Below are 17,454 nucleotides of genomic sequence, written 5' to 3'. Positions count from 1 at the left end.
CACAGGCGCAGTGAAGCATTATCATAATTACTGTCATCCTCATCAGCGTGATTACTGTAATTACAATCATCGAGATAATGGCTGAGTTGCTGCGCCGAGGCTGCAGGAGGCTGGGCGTGTGTTTGTGTGTGCCGTGACACTCTACCTCGAGCCAGGAGACCACCGTGGGGCCGTCCCACTGAGCAAATGGCAGGCCTTTCCTCCTGGCATCCTCCAAAAGCTCATGTCTGAGAAAGACGAGAGAAAGGGAAGGAAGGTAAGGGGAGAGAGCACTTCTGCACTAGACATCAACCAGGAAGACATCAGCCTGAACATACAGCATTGAGCAAAAGTCAGAGACCACCCTTCACTAGTTTGAAATGGGAAAAAAGTGAAATTCAAAATGCAAAAGAATTCAATATCTGAACTGTTTCCAGAGTTTTAAAAAACGGTCAATCAATCAATGGAAAATTAATCAGAAGATTAATCCATAATGAACAAAATAATTAGCTAAAAAAACCTATTTTCATTAGTATTGATTCTAATGGAAATTCCCTTAGAAGGGAGACATCTTACATATAATTATATTAATAAATAGTTTTATCTAGTAAATATTTGATTTAATCAGAATGAAAGCATGTTTTAAAATAATAAAATATATAAAATATTTACTCTAGTTAAAACAATTTCTTATAATATATAATTTTATCTAAGATGTCTCCCTTCTAAAATGTTTTTTTCAGCTAATTATTATTTTTAATAAATGAATTTAATGGTCAGATAATAATATGAAGAAAAAGAAGAAGAAGAAGAACAACAACAACAACAAGAGGAAGAAATGTGAAATATTGTATACAGTAATCCTGTAAAACTGATATTTCATAATCATAATCATAACATGAACACCAATCAACAGATTTGGCCAGCTCTGGCTAGCACATACTATAAAATATATACTATAAAATACTATATCTCGGATATAGCAGCTTTATAATAGAAGGAAAAGCCCCTCTTAACTTTCAATGGACGTCAATGTAAAATTATTTTATTATTATTTATTACTTTTTAATTATTAATTAAATTAGTTAATAATTTATTAATTTATTATTATATTATTAATTATTTTGGCGCATTTCTATTGGTCCATTCATCATACATTCAGATGGAATATACGGAACAGCTGCCAGAGTCACATTATGACATAATAAGTGTCAAAAATGCCAAAAATGGAGATACAAGGTTTTTGCATGACAGCTATTCAATGCTGTTTTAGGCTAGATTTGTTACACTGCTCCCTCTCTTCACTAAGCATTTCTTTACCCCACTCCCCATACCATATCTCTCCTTCTCCACACACACACACACACACAGAGAGAGTATCCTGAGTGTTAATTAAGATGCCTGGGCTGAACAGGGAGAGGAGAAGTGGAAATCACTTCATCAATGACCGCAGTCTCCGAGGAGAGAGAGGAAGTCGGCTCCAGACGGTTACACTAGCTGCCCTATTAGTCTAATGCTGGGCTCTGATTTATCAGCCAGGCTCGTCATCTTGCTTTGGGAAACGATCGATTTGACACAGAAACAAAGTGAACCGCCGATGAAGTGGGTGGTGCTTGGGGTAGTCATGCAAAGGAGGCGGGGCTGACAGTGACAAATGTGCGGCTAATAGCTGAGGAGAAAGTGACTGATGGCTGAAGAAGCTCATTTCACTCACAGGATAACACGGGTCTGTCTGCTGCGCTATGACTGAGTGACAGGTGACAGGTGATGAGGCGGAGAGAGAGAAACTCAAGAATACGTACTTCTTCTTCATCCTGCGGTCTCTCTCGGCTTGCTTCCCCAGAGTCATGGTATCTCCAATGCTCATCTCAAAATCTGCAATTCAGCCACAACATACAGTCCTCAAAATACAGCGGCTAAAAACCAAGGCTGGAAAGCATTACTCAAACCCAAAACTGTAGAAGAACCACTTTTCGGTCTTTAAAGAACCCTACAGTGGATCCTTCTGGAGAAGCATATGAAATAGACCCTATACTCCATACAGCCAGGACCACCCCCTTCATATTTGACCTGTACCGAGAGCCCTTCCAGCTTCCGGTACGGCTTGGCTCGGCTCGGCTCGGCTCGGCTCGGCCCACCATCCTTTAAGATGCTCAGAACCCAAGCACCCTGACTATTTTTTCTGTCCTTGCACCGAAGTGGTGGAACGAGCGTCCCCTTGGTGTCCGAACGGCTGTCTTTTCAAACGCAGACTGAAGACCCTCCTCTTTCAAGAGTACTTGGGCAGAGTGTAGGTCTCCAGACTGACCTCTATATTTAGTCGTAACTAAGCTTAGCGGGATCCTAGCCTGAGTAAAACTTTGGATCACTTTTGGAAGACGCTCTAAATATAAATGTAGGGGTGATTCACAAAACTCATCATTAATAATGTCTCATAATTCCTAAAGGATTGTGTTCATGAATATTCTTATGGACAAATAACTACTATAGAACTACTATAATACTATAATACACTATATACACTATACTATATACACACAGTACACCTGTAACGATCTACAGCAGGGGTTCTCCGTAGGCTGAGCCTAAATGAATTTTATTTCGGGCCGAATGTAAAAACTCATAATCTAAATATAAAAACTTCATAATCCGTCTAACCTTCACGGGATGCTGTCCAATCACCGGCGAGTCTACCTGGAATGACCGGTGGGGTCATCTGACCGTCCTTGCTCATCGGCTGCCCTTTGTCCTTCTTGCCAAACAGGCGGCCAATAGAGGACTTGATGCCCTTTTTCTTGTTTCCCCTGAACAGACGAGAGGGAACAGAGAGAAGAGAGAGGGATTAGCTACTGATGGGGTTAGCTACAGACAGTTTATCCACAGATTTGTGTGGCAGTTTTTACGTATTAATCTACCTCCAGCCTCCTGCACCACCAGGCTATTTGTTATTCACACAATTATTTATTGCCTGAATCAAAACGAACGTCCATCTAAATGAAATGTCTGGAATCACTTCCCCGACAAGGCCATGAATATTTATACGGCCTCCCACTGAGTCGGGCTGCTTTCAGAGCAGATTATTGGATGACTCTATTAGCAGACAGGGAGAGAGAGGGAGCGTTTTGCAGTAATAACAGTGTAGTGGGGTAAGGCTCTACCAGCTTCGTCTGCCACTGATTTGTGCCAGTTGCTCTTGGCAGATTTGCTTCAGATGTTCCAGGTCATGCCCAACCCCTACTGAGGAAAGGAATCCCCCTACACGACGGTGCCACCCCCATACTTCACTTTTAGGATGGGGGTTATTAAAGATGCATACAATGGAAAATTATTTAGTTAAGCATGGTTGAACAGAGTTAAACACTATCTCAATTCCAAAACCCTAAAACCATTAACCCCTTAATGCAGAAAGGCTTATCCCACAGTAAGGTGTGTTACTCAGTAACTGCAGGGATTTGTGTACAAACTGGTGAGGCTATTCTCTGGCAATAGAAGGTTGTAATAACATTTTTTGGCTGTTTACAGGGTTAAATCTAATCAAAACAAATCACTTTTATTGTCATGTCACATGCGATGTGTAGAGCCAGCTGGAAGGTTCTGCAGTGGGGCTGTGGTGGAAAAATGCCTCGATACAGAGAGGCCCATGTAAGAATTTCCCCAGTTCAGCAGCTCAGCCAGATCTGTACCCTCCCAGCTTCAAGTACGGCTCCGCTCGACCCACCATCCTTTAAGATCCATGGAAGACGAGTGTCCAGACTTTTCTCTGTCCTGCACCAAAGTGGTGGAATGAGCTTCCCCTGGGTGTCCGAACAGCAGAGTCCAACGCTCGCTGTCTTGAAACCCAGACTGAAGACCCTCCTCTTCTGAGAGTACTCAGGCGAAGAGAAGAGTACTATGATCTCCATACTGACTTGTGTTTAGTAGAGTCTAAGATTAGAGGATCTTTGAGTTTTAGTTTATTTAAACTAGCTGAGGTTCTTCTTGAGTGAACTGGAGAAGAGCATCTGCTAAATGCCTTAAATGTACCAGTGTGGCAACGAAAAACACCCAGTTCTAGCTGCTGCCAATCAGAGCCAAGGTTTGCTTCCATACACTAGCGTTTAATGCAGAGTGTGCTGGTCGGATTTCACGTTATGTGCACGCCACAGACCGTCCGTTGGCGTATTTCCATACTTCGGTGTGCCGCCTTTTGCGTACAGTCAACATTATGGTATCAGTTAAAAGATTTAGAGAATTCATTTTTGACATTTGTGAATCAATTCAGAATCAATACTTACATACACCCAGCCCACTAGTGAACGCCCTGCTAAGCCTAGTCAAAGCTAGTGACTTGGTAAAACGCACCATCTGGAAAATATTTTTATTACTTCTGATTCATTTGCAGAGACAATCTTTGCCACAATTTTGCACCAGTAACACTGGAGAGCAGCTCATCACCCCAGGTTCTCTGAGATATCGGAAATCTTTGCTACAGGATATCAGCACTAAGACTCCGGAATAAAGAAAATAATTACAATGCTCTTGTTACAGTGCTACAATTTAAATGACTCCACTGCAAATTAGGTTATTAAAAAAATGAATAATGAAAGAAATAATGGTTGGATTTGCATTTATAGATGGAGACATGTGTTACGTCCTTACCCTCCTAGTATCAGGAGTATTGCTAGAGCTGATTGGAAGCACCAGATTGGGACAAAAAGTGGGGAAATTTGACAAAAAAAATTTTGTAAAAAATAAAAATATTGGGAAAAATATAATATAAAAAAAAATATATATATATATATATATATATATAGGTATATATAGCCCATCATATAAGGAAATCTGTGTATTTCAATCTATGGCCAAATAACAGGGTGGTCATTTTTTTCATAGGGGACTTGTATTTACGTGGTGTAAAAATGAACCACACTGTAGCAAAAACACCAGCTCTTGCATAAGGCTGCTTTAAATGATGGGAGTCTTGTATCTAGGGAGCATGTCCTTGTTCCAGCCGTTGCGTCAGAGCATTAATAATAATTGCTAGTCATTAGATCAGAAGTGTGTGGGAAGTAGAGGATGTGGGAGTGATTTTAAGAAGGGCTGGTTTTAAGTCTGAGCAGTCTGAGTGGTGTGCAAGTGGACTGTGTGTGTGTGTGTGTGTGTGTGTGTGGTGTGCTACATCTGCTGGAAGTCTTCCATAATTAGCCACAGGGAGGTTTTATGCTTGAGAGCGATTTGCATTCAGCAGTGCCTCGGGTGATTCTCCTCATGAAGTCAGCGCAGTGGAGAAAGACACACAGGGTAAGGGCAGGGGGTTATCCCCTCATACATTTGATGTGCACACTAGAATCTGAATGAGAGAGGGTCACTGACGGCTTAATGCTCTCCATCAGCCTTAAGAGACACACACTCCAGACTCTACATATAGTGTCTGTTACCTCTGGATGAGTCAGGGTGAGTGCGGCGGAATAAGCAGGGCCATTCTTTGCTGTTTTTATTACAGATAGATGGTTTGAGGTTTGAAAGGGACGTCATGTGGATGACCTTAGAGGGGCCCTGTTTTTATCCTGGCATAGTTAAATACGGCAAAATATTAAAAAATCATCACCTCTAGCCTCTGCTAGTGTCCACAGAAGGGGAGCTTACACTCAGAACATCACAAAGAGAACGCTAGGGGGGTAAACAGAGATCCATGCTAGGCTAAAAGCTAACACTTTGTTTCCACTCCCCTTAAAGATAAACTGGGCACTTTTGAGACTGTCCATGTTCTCTACAGTCATTGGCTTGTAACATCTCATATAAGCATTACTTACTATTTACACATCAAAGAACACCTTAAAACAATTGTATGACACCTTTAAGATCTAAAAGCAATGTTTGATGTGTTTAAATCATCATGTTTTTTTAATAAAATATTTAATAAGTCAAGCAATTATAAATGCACTTATTTGTATTGACCAAAGGTGTCAAAAGTATTCATATTCATTAGAAGAAGGGTAGAAGTGGAGATACTAGGGTTTAAAAGACTTCTATAGAAGCTGAAGTATCAACTGAAGCTTTTTACTCCAGTAAAAGTGTAAAAGTACTGGTTTCAGAACTACTTCAAGTAGAAAAGTAAAAGTAATGGAAGGAAAACAAAGGCCGAAAGCTTAGGCCGCGCCACAGGGGTCTATAGTGTACTACCCCCCCCCCCCTCCCCAAAAGCACATTTCTCTAAAAGCCATAATGAGGAGAATGATCTATTAAAATGTTGATGTTAAAAATGTTGGGCTGCACTAGGCTCCTGTTTCAGCTGCAGATCTGCCCATTGAAAATGAAGCATTTCAGTAATATCAGCTCTATTAAAGGAGCGTCTCTGTGCTCTACTGAGCATCAACATGAGCTTCATGGAGGAAAATATGAGGAGTCGTTGTCTAGAAGTTTTGTGATGCTGCAGAAAGTCAGACTTCAGAGGCGTGTGATCAATAAGCTTTATTGGAGTGTAAATGTGGGGCTTAGTCGGGACGTTTCACTGCAGCTCTCTTGAGTCTCTGCCACGGACACAGTCTTCATACTAGACTACAGACGTCTGCTGTGAGCTCGCTGGAGAGTGACGGGACGTGTGCAGGTGTGATGGATCTCTTATAAACCAATAGGGAGTCAGAATGGAGTCTGTTTATACTTCTTATCCAATCAGGATCAGACTCACACTTTCCGGATGGAGAGATTTATCTGGAGAGGGTTTTTAACGAGGCTGTTTTTTAAAATGTAAGGAGGAGAAAGTTCAGATAATTGGGTGAAAATGTAAGAAGTAGAAGTAAAAAGTCGACTGATAAAATAATAACCAAAAGTATTTGTACTTCGTTACTTAACACCTCTGGTATTGGCATGTGGATGGTGTATCTAAATGAAATCAGCAAGTGTGAAAAAATGATTCCACCTGAAGGTACACTGGACTACACATGGCTCGCATTGTGCCAGCTTATGACTATATGTATTAATGTGCTGTCTGAATATGTAATCTCTTCTTTTGCTGTATCTATTTTGTATTCTGTATTTTGCTGTATTTGCACTGACACTTCTAAGGACACTGAGACACTTTACCCACACCTGGACACTTTATTATGCTACTTCCTTTGCTTTCCCACTTTTCCTATGTATGTCTACCCCTCTTATATTTTATATTTTTCATTATTATTATATTGTTTATTCAATAATTGCTGTTTGGGTGTAACTGGGACCTTTAGATCTCAGTTTCGTTCCACCCCATATACCACATGTGATGCGAATGACAATAAAGTCTCCTTGAATCCTTGAATCCTAGAAACCCAACAGTCTCTAACAAAGTGTCAATTCCTTGATAAGTCTGGAATCCTTTGGTGTTATTGACTATCACTCACATGCAGCGCACTGCAGGACAACAGCAGCATCCTCCAGGCTTTGGGAAAACAAACTGCAGGGTGGCGCCTGAGACTGTAAATTACTCCAGATATCACAATAATTATGAAGATACATCCCATTACATTTTTGGAGCACAAATTGAGAGTTGGGAAGCTAGCAGCACAGCCGCATCCACACAAGCATTCAATTTTATCCATAGAAGTACACTATGTCCAAATGTTTGTGGACACCCCTTGAATTTAATGAATACATTCAGCAACTTTAAGTTGCTGACACTAATGTGCCAATGCACACACACAGCTTGTCTAGTTTTGTAGAGAAGTATTGCCAATAGAATAGGACTCTCTGGAGCATAATCACCATAAGCACCAACTATGAAACACCCTGACCTCACTAACGCTCCTGTCGCTGAATGCAATCAAATCCTCACAGCAATGCTGCTCCAAAAGCCTTCTTCCCTGGACAGTAGAGACAGTTCCTCCAACAAAATCAGGATCAGCTCTTTTTAACACCCTTAATTTTAGAAGAAACAATGACTAAGCAGGCGTCCCAAAACATTTGTCCATGCAAAGAAGGTTGTATCTCCATTTTTGACGTTTTTAACTTTTTGGCATAAAATAAATCTGGCGGTTGTTCTTTATATTGTATTAGAATAAGATGATGAATGGACCAATAGAAATGCTCCAAAATGACTCTGAATAAAATCTTTTTACATTGATGTCCATTGAAAGCTGAGAGGGTTTTTTCCCTCTCCTGTAAAGTTGCTGTTTTGCAGATACAAACTTTTTTGCACGATATACAGCTAAACAGAGCTGGTGCCTGCACCAAAACACGCCCCACAGTGTGTCAGAGAGAGCGTACGTATGTGCGTATGTGTGTGTGTACCCTCGTCCATCCTCCAGGCTTCCGGTCAGCTGGGCGAAGTTCATCTGATCCAGTCTGAGACTCCGAGGGGAGGAAGGGGGCGACATCTCACACTTTATCGTGGCTTTATCCTCTCGGGCCTCCACCGGAGACTGCAGTGATGACCAAAACACACACACACACACACACACACACACACACACACACACACACACACTCAATGAGATACTGTGCCCTGACCCCAGTGTTAACTACACATTAGTGCTCAGTTAGTGCTCAGCTAATTACAGAAAGGGCAAAAATTCCAGCCTATACAATCACTTCTACCCACAACACCAAAAAACACGCAACACCACAAACTGATACTTCAGTCAGAAGAACATGAAAGGAGCACTTACAGCAACTTTCCGGCGGTGTTTTCTTAAATCGCTAGGCTGGCAGCATTAGGGAGAGAAGAGACAGAGGAGAGACGCAGGCAGACAGGTCGACAGGTGATTAAATGCACACAGAGTCGGATAAAGGGGAATAAATTGGATGCATAAACACACGCGAGGTCCCGTCATAACTCCTGGCAGAGTGTCAAAAGCTGGAGCGGAGACCTGCGCTTTCGGAGGCTGGGGCGAGGCTAGAATATGAATGAGGACTGAATGAAAAATAAATCACTGCCTCTCAAAAGTGAGGTGAGCTTCTGAAAAGGTGTCAGCGGATGCATCATTCGGACGTATGCACTATTAGACCACCCGGGACAGGAAAGCAGAGGGGTGTCAGAAATGCTTTGGTTATGAAAAGGCCGGTAATGATAGACTCTGTTAACAAGGTTAGTCCAAATACACAAAAATCAACAAACCAGTCTGCATTTTTGTCTCCTGCTGATCTGTGATCTGTGTCTGTGATTATAGGAGTGTTACTAATGGCTTACGTCCCTTAATAATTGACCCTTAACGTGAGAACTGGGTTATTCTCATGGAACACGACACATTTAACACATTCTTTGTTGGATACAAACAATTATTCTAAATTATTTTTTAAAAACACAATCCTGAATGATATCAGTGATTTTCATTGGATCTTAAAGCAGCATTATGCAAAAATTTTAATTTTTTGCTCCTGGGCTCCCCCTAAAGTTTAATTTTGCACTTTGAGCCATACACAGGTTTTTCTGGACTGGGAAGTCTGGGAACTCCTGGTCCAACGAAGAGTGTTATTGTAAAATGTAATTATTCAAATAATATTAAATTATTATTAAAATAACAATAAATATATATAATATAATAACAATTAATAAAAGCAATAATTAAATTTTTAAAAAGCAGCATTATGCAAAATTTGTACTTTGTGCTCCTGGGCTCCCCCTAAAGTATAATTTTGCACTTTGAGCCATACACAGGTTTTCCTGGACAAGCTGAGAGATGTTTTGTATGCAAAAGTCTGGGAACTCCTGGTCTAATGATGAGTGTTATTATAAAATGTAATTATTCAAATAATATGAATATTATTATTAAAATAACATATATATATAACAATTAATAAAAACTATAATTTAATAAAAACTATAAAATAATATTTGTATCATTGTTATATTAAGGTGTGTATTTATATTAAGTGCAGAAAAAAGTTCGACAGAGAATTTAATCACTTATTTTCACTTCTTTTCAAAATCAACAACAATCAACACATTCTTTGAATAGATGTATCCAAACTTTCGCATATTGTATAGTCCATTTACACAGTATACATAAATATAATACTTTGTGATTTTAGCTCTGCAACAGTCAATAATGAGAATTTGGGTAAAATTGCAAAAACATCAAAATAAAAAAATAATAATCATTTTGCCGTTTAAACAAACAACTATATTCAGTCATTTAACAGATAAAAAATAACATAAATATAAAATAAGATCTGCTAATCTGCAGTATATATATATATATTTATATATATATGGACATACTTTGCGATAGTTTCATAAAGATGACCCAGTGACATAGAGACATAGGTTCAACCAGCACTTCTGACCGTACACATACTAGTCACATCTCTTTAGTGCTGTGTCTACAATTCTCACCAGGGTCATGATGCCCAGCTCGTGGGCAGCGGAGCGGGAGGCCATCTTGGGCGTGGAGCGTCCACTGACCGGAGGAGAGGAACTGGCCAGGGAGAGCGCAGTGACGGAGGTGGGGATGGTGGAGCGAGGTCGCAGGGTCACATTGAGCCCATCCATGCTGCCACTGTTCACCCGGCTCTCGATCTCGTCTGCTCGGAGCTCTGCAGACTCCCGCTCCACCTGGATCATCCTGGATCGACAGTTACAGACAGGAGGAGCTTAGGTGAGAATTCTGTGGCACAGCCAGTGTATCGTGCCTGTCATGCAAAAACCTTGCATCTCTAAAATGACAAATTTACAGGCTCTGAGCTAACGCTAAGCTAAAGTTTTCCTCTTCCCCGAACTTTGCAACTTAAATATGGCATCTGTTGAGATGCACTCACTGTAGCTGCAGCTCTATTTAAGGTGGAATGGAGAGTATTAGTATTAGTATTAGAACCAGCTTTAGCTTCTGTTTTAGCTGCTAACCTCTAACATCACGCTCTTATCAGTTTAAATTGTCATTATACCACCGAATGACTCTGCAGTCCGAGCGATCACATGACTCCTAACTTCCATCCACGCTCTCAGTCACCTGAGTATTGATGTTTTTCACTTGTGCCATGTCTGATTAGTATAGTATACAAGCCCGGGCTTTAGCTTCAGTACTTTGCAAAGTACTGGATCCCTTTTGGCGATCTACTAAGCGACTTTATCTAAGTTTGTATTTACAGTGTAGGATGTTTGCTCTTGTTTTTCTTGTTTTTTTTGTCTTTGTATCACTGGATTTCGGCCTATCGCTCGTATTTCAACCACGTTTTTGCCTCTACCCTTAGGATGTGTTCGCTGGTGATGTTTATTCTGCTCTACTTTTTGGTCTTCACTGAAATAAGGCCACAAATGAACTAGTCAAGGGTATACTAGGGGTAGGGTAGCTTTTAAAAAAATAAGAAGTTGGTCTGCAGCAGCTGAGGATCATGTTTAGTAATGGCATCTAGCATCATCAGACCTAAAGATCAGAAGTGGATCGGAACCTTAAGATCTATTAAAATTCCCTGTATCAGTCAGGGACACGCCTACTTGTTTTGTCTATTGTCCTTGCACTACTGTTTTTTATCCTTATCTATAACTGCCTTGGAGATGGACAACCCTCTATTAGTATAATCACAATAAAAATTAACTGAACTGAGCTGAATGGAAATAAAAAAAAAATTGAATAAAAAAAAAATCGTATATAAAAATAATGTAATATATCATTAAGTGCCATTAAGATGGCTCTGTCTCCTGCTGACCATGTGGACAGTGCTTCTCTGGAACGTCCTGTCCTCAGTTAGGGTCTTTATTTTTCTTTTGTAATATTTTATAAATGAGCCTCTAAGAAACCTAAAGACCTTAACCCAGTCCAGGACTTTCCGGGGAAGCACTATCCAGATGGTCGGCATGAGTCAGAGTCGTCTTGATGGCACTTAACGATAACAGTAACTGGCCCTAAACCTGAAAAATGTAAAACTCTAAACCTTTAAAATCTTTATTATTACTGATTCTTCTGGTTTTCCACTATATTATATGTCAATACATCAACACAGCTCTGGTGAACAGAGGTAAGGTTGAAAATGTTGCCGTATTCCTTTAAAGGTCTTTAAGAAAAGGGTTCCTCAGTCCGTTCCCAATAAAACACTCTGAAAATCTCCTTGCTTCAACGATTTGCGCTGGAGAGCAGTTCTGCAGTTCAAGGTATACCAACATCAATCATGCCAATCTTCTGCAGGTGGAACCCAATCTTCTCCAGATTGCTCGCTTCTATTAATATCACTTAGGGTTGGGTTTATTTGGGTCATATTTGATAGATGTCCTAATGCGAACAGCTGAGCTTGCTACTGAATGGAAGCCAGGCCGCTCTGTGATAGGACAGACTCAGAAGGCAGCTTTTAGACTACTGGACTGATATGGCATCAAAGCCTGGCTCTACGTCCCACACCTGAGTTAAATGGAGGCTGCTAGGTGTCCTGTGAGCAGGCTTTGTGCTGTAATTGAGCTTAAAAGGTCGTGGAGTCGACTCCCGCAGTATTTGGAAGAGGAAGGATGAAGGTAGTCTGCCATGCATGCACTGATATGACAGCAGGATTTTTACACTGCTAAGATTTAAATGGACGTTCTTGCAACACATAGTGTAGTTCCTTGTTGCCGCACCCTACTGTGATCCACAAAGACATGTGTGGGTTTAGGGTACGCTATGTTGATCCAGCGGTCACCAACCATACATCTGGAGATCTATCTTCATGCAGAGCGTTGAGAACCTTGAAATCAACTGAACTAACCTGAAGTGAATTGAACTAAATTAAACTGATCTGAACTGACCTGAAGTGAATTGAACTGAACTGAACTGAACTGAATTGAACTAATCTGAACTGAACTGAATTAAACTGAACTGAACTGAACTGAACTGAACTAAACTGATCTGAACTGAACTGAACTGAACTGAACTGAATTGAACTGATCTGATCTGAACTGATCTGAACTGAATTAAATTAAATGAAATTTAACTGAACTGAACTTCACAGAACTGAATTGAACTGATCTGAACTGAACTGAACTGAACTGAACTGAATTGAACTGAACTGATCTGAACTGAATTAAATTAAATGAAATTTAACTGAACTGAACTTCACAGAACTGAACTGAACTGAATTAAATTAAACTGAACTGATCTGAACTGAATTAAATTTAATTATATAATTATTGGGATGCTCTGGACAGCCACACATGAGCCTAAGGTCATCATGCCAAACTCCAAGCATGGGCTAGAGAGGCATAAAGCCATTCAGAACCAGGCTGTGGAGCAGTGGACCTGTGATTTCTGGAGTGATGGAGCTCCACCCAGTGCTTGTTGGATTGATGTTTTTGCTCCAGAACTAATCTTGAGCAATCAAATGTTCTTGTGGCTGAATGCCATCAAACCCACACATCAATCTACCATAAAGGTTTCTACTCCTACTATATATATATACCTGATCTCTTCATTAATGGCGTCCAGTTGCTCCTGCAGCATGAGGGCCAGCGTCTGTGCGTCCGAGTGGCCGCTGGGAGACAGCATGTCTGCTGAGCTGAAGATGGTCTCGCGGTCTTCATCGTCCAGGTCCGACAGCTCGGTGTCGCTGCCCATTAGGTGCGAGCGGCTGGCACGCAAGCTGGGCGGCTGGGACCGGTCCCAGTCCTGCTCCACCATCGGGAGGATCTGAACGTGCAGGACACACAGACTCATTCATACACACGCTCCACCTCAAACCCTGCCTGAATGCTTACAGACGTTAGGTGTCTACATAGCCACTGCACAGCTAGAGGAGATGGCACAGATCCAATACCAGGTACATCAGTAGAAAGTAATGCAGTAGAAAACGGATCGGATATCTAGTGTATCTATGTGTTTCTCCTGTGGGGTGGTGGGATGCTGGAGCAGGTTGAGTTAAAAAGAGTCAGTTTTATAGATCTGTTATTAATAAATAAGATGTTGAATCAGAATCGGTTGGTACTCAAGATTTCAAAATCAGTATCGGTATTGGAACTGAAACAGGGGTATCGTGCCGGTTCTAATTGCCTTGTCATAAAGTTTAGTCACAAAATGCAGAACTTACAGCAGGCACAAAATCCAGCGAGGCAAAAAGAGACAAGCAGACAAAGACACATTTAAGAAATTAGACACATCTAATGTTCATTACTATTCTCATACACTAAAAATGTACTTAAAAAATCCAATAAATTCAACATCTGTAGGACAACATCTGTTTCAGAGTTTCAGGAGTTTCAGATGTCAAATCCTACTTATGAAAACTAGGAACTAGATGGGACTAGACTAGGTGGGACAATTAAGTTAATTACATGATCAAAAAACTACATACCATACATAGTAGTGTTTCATTCACACACAAAATTTGTTTTGAAATTAATAACAGTCTAAATTTGCATTTTGTGATTGAAGGAGTTACAAGCTACAGTTTCTGTTTAGACTGAATGAATTGAATTGAATTGAATTGAATTGAATTGAATGAAACTGAACTAAGCTGAACTGACTTGAACTGAGCTGAACTGACTTGAACTGAACTAAATAGAATTGAACTGAACTGAACTGACTTGAATTGAACTGAACTGACTTGAATTGAATTAAATTGAACTGAACTAAATTGAATTGAATTGAATTGAATTGAATTGAATTGAATTGAACTGAACTGAACTAACTGAACTAACTGAACTGACTTGAAATGACTTGAACTGAACTGAATTAAAAATTGAAATTAACTGAGTTTCCCAAAAGAAGACTTTAAGGTTTTTCTGGAAGTATAAATATTTGAACATACCATAACTGAACTGAACTTAAATTAATTAAACTGAATTGACCTGAACTTCACAGAACTTGACAGAGCTGAACTAAACAGAATAAAACTGAAATGAAATGAACTGAACTTAAATAAATTCAACTTGAACTTCACAGAACTTCACTGAAGACAATGGGGACGCAGGGACAGATGCTGGGACAGATATCTGATGAGCTGATGAGAAAGCAGCACCTTTGTGGGCTCGTCCCTGAGTGCTGCCAGTCGTCCTTTTTGTGTCCGCCGAATGACCCCTGTGGAGGAATAGTGGTCTCCCTGCCCCTCCACCACAGAGTAGCGCAGGTCTGTAGTGCTGCCCACATGAGACCTGGCACACACACACACACACACACACACACACACACACACACACACACACACACACACAGTGACAGGTAACTGATCTCAGAAGCATACACTGCCTGTATGTGGAATCCACAGACATATGACACAAAGATAACAGGGAAAGGGGGGAACCCTGCTACTCCTAAACCCTTTTAGCAAAGCACGGCTTCTCATATTTGATCTTTGGAGCACTGAAGCAGCCAAGCCAAGAGATCTGCTCGGTATAACCAGCACTGGACTCGAGTGAAACTCCAATAAAGCAACATCAGCACACATGAAACCAGTACCGAGGATGTGTCCCCTCTCCAAAAGCGCCACTCCTTCTCTTCAGATGATCAATCTCTGCCCGAAGCTTCTCGATCTCCCCTATCAGTCTCTCCTACAAAGCACACATCCACACAGGCTGAATCAGCACTAACTGAACAGCGTGTAAAGCAACCAGTTTCATTTAACAGTGTGTAGAAGCATCCAGAGCATCCAGAGCGCCCCGGGATCTCCAGGGGTAGCATTACCTTGGTGTGGTGGAACTCCTCCAGCTGTTTCTGGGAATTCTCCAGGTCGTGGATGAGTGCGTTCTGCAGATAAAAAGAGCAGAGAGGGGGACGGGATTAAAAACCTGCTATCAAACAGACACCAAAGCTGCACCTTGAGCTAAGATGCTAAACACACACACTTTCTCCCTCACTCTCTCTCGCTCTCTCTCTCTTTCTCACTCTTACCCTCTTCATACAATGGGAGGAGATCGGGTCATATGGGGTCATACAGTACTGTGCTAAAGACAGAGGCCATCCTTAACTTCCAGTCACTACCACTCACTCAAGAAAAGTCAAGAAAACATATACACTAAAGGGACAAAAGTATTGGGACACCAGAAAATCAAGGGTATGAAAATGAGATTTTCCTGCTTCTGTTGGAGTAACGGTCTCTACTGTCCAGGGAAGAAGACTTTCTACTAGATTTTGGAGGAGAGGTCAGGCGGGTGTTGGATGATTGATCACCACCCCACCTCATCCCCAAAGGTATTGGATGGAGCACCACCATCATTCCAGAGAACAGAGTTCCTCCACTGCTCCACAGCTCAAAGCTGGAGGGCTTTATACCCCTCTACTAGCCCACGTCTGGCATTATTAGGCAGCATGGTGCCGATAGGCTCATGATGGTTATTATCTGCTCCAGATGGTCCTATTCTATTGGCAAAACTTCTCAAAACAGGGACTAGACAAGCTGTGTCATAACCCATGTATCGTGCCACAGCCCTAGCACATAACACTAACATCTCCAAGGTTCTGCCCACCCCTGACTCCACAGGACCTGCCTGGACGATTCTGGTACATCTCTATGTAGTACAAGCCGATGCTGACGTCCTTTCATGATTGTGGGGTAACAGAGGTCTGTTTGCTGCTTGGAGAGAAGCAGTGGCGTCGAGCAGAGGGTGTTAATTCATACGGCAGGATGTGTGAGTCTCAGGGCTGGTGACATTTAGCCTGAGAAGAGGGCAGATAACGAGGCCTGCGCTGTGATGTGCTGTGCAGGACTGTGACTGCGCCGAAGCTTCACGGTTAGCTGGGTGTTTTGCATTATTTGAAAGCTTGAGCGAGCAGATGGTGGTGCTGATATTCGCAGGCATGTGCATTATATTATACACGCTAAGTGTTTAGTAGGTGCACCTACATGGTACCTATAATCATTTATGAGGAACACTCCTGTGGGTGCAGCCTTTGTGAGCCTTCTGTCATTTGCTCCACTGTTTATGGATAAGGTCTATCTTAGGACCACTGCTGGCCTGGTGGGGAACCACTCTCATTTCAGCAGCATGTCCTGTTGTGGGGATACCAGGGTTTTTGATATGTGTGTCAATGCCAGGTTGAGAATACTTTAAGTATTTATCCAAAAGAGGTCCTGTGGTCAGAAACTGACCATTGATGCCACTCTGGTGTTATGCTGGTCTACACTGGTGGTCCCATTCCACTGATGGACTAGGTAAAGGGGGCTGATATACCACACAGAAACAGATGAGCTACAGTCAGCCAGATGAGTTAACCTATGAGCGATGCCATAGAAGAACCACTTTTGGTTCTATTAAGGCCCATTTATAACCATGATGGACCCCTTAAACCCCAAGTTTCAGTTAAACCACTGTAAAGCAATGTAGTTTACCAGATTTTGTGGAGTGCCACAGGGCTCTATCTTAGGGCCTATTAAAGTCATGTAAATTATGATAGTAAAGAAGTGTGGGCCTACATACAGGGTTTAAAGGGTTTAAGGGATTGAAGGCCCAATAAACCCTCACTTGATCTGAATGCTCTTTACCCATTTAAAGGCTCTTCACACTCATATTACATCTCCACTACAAACACGGTTCTTCATGGAACCAAAAGGGGTTCTTTAATAGAACTGCTCATGTATCTGCTAGATATTTCTGATAAAATGGTCAATGTATATTGCCACACTGTAGGA

General features: G+C 41.4%; 1 protein-coding gene across 8 annotated transcripts in view; it reads right to left on the bottom strand.

The window, feature by feature from the left end:
- ppfia4 (PTPRF interacting protein alpha 4) overlaps window positions 1-17,454 on the bottom strand; it is a 149,521-nt gene that overhangs the window by 18,310 nt on the left and 113,757 nt on the right. For 4 of the 8 annotated variants that reach the window (XM_072666539.1, XM_072666538.1, XM_072666540.1 and 1 more), the window contains exons 11-20: window positions 15,510-15,572; window positions 15,285-15,376; window positions 14,848-14,980; window positions 13,294-13,520; window positions 10,268-10,496; window positions 8,601-8,636; window positions 8,200-8,354; window positions 2,638-2,783; window positions 1,782-1,854; window positions 146-227 (exon numbers count right to left, since the gene is read on the bottom strand). In XM_072666539.1, the coding sequence (XP_072522640.1) occupies window positions 146-227; window positions 1,782-1,854; window positions 2,638-2,783; window positions 8,200-8,354; window positions 8,601-8,636; window positions 10,268-10,496; window positions 13,294-13,520; window positions 14,848-14,980; window positions 15,285-15,376; window positions 15,510-15,572 (1,236 nt within the window). The remainder of the gene's footprint in view (window positions 1-145; window positions 228-1,781; window positions 1,855-2,637; window positions 2,784-8,199; window positions 8,355-8,600; window positions 8,637-10,267; window positions 10,497-13,293; window positions 13,521-14,847; window positions 14,981-15,284; window positions 15,377-15,509; window positions 15,573-17,454) is intronic. The other 4 variants (XM_072666542.1, XM_072666544.1, XM_072666541.1 and 1 more) reach the window with 2 other exon arrangements.

This window comes from Salminus brasiliensis, chromosome 21, assembly GCF_030463535.1.
Source record: "Salminus brasiliensis chromosome 21, fSalBra1.hap2, whole genome shotgun sequence".
Lineage (NCBI taxonomy): Eukaryota > Metazoa > Chordata > Actinopteri > Characiformes > Bryconidae > Salminus > Salminus brasiliensis.
The sequence above is the reverse complement of the archived record's forward strand: the minus strand, read 5'-3'. Positions and strand labels throughout refer to the sequence as shown.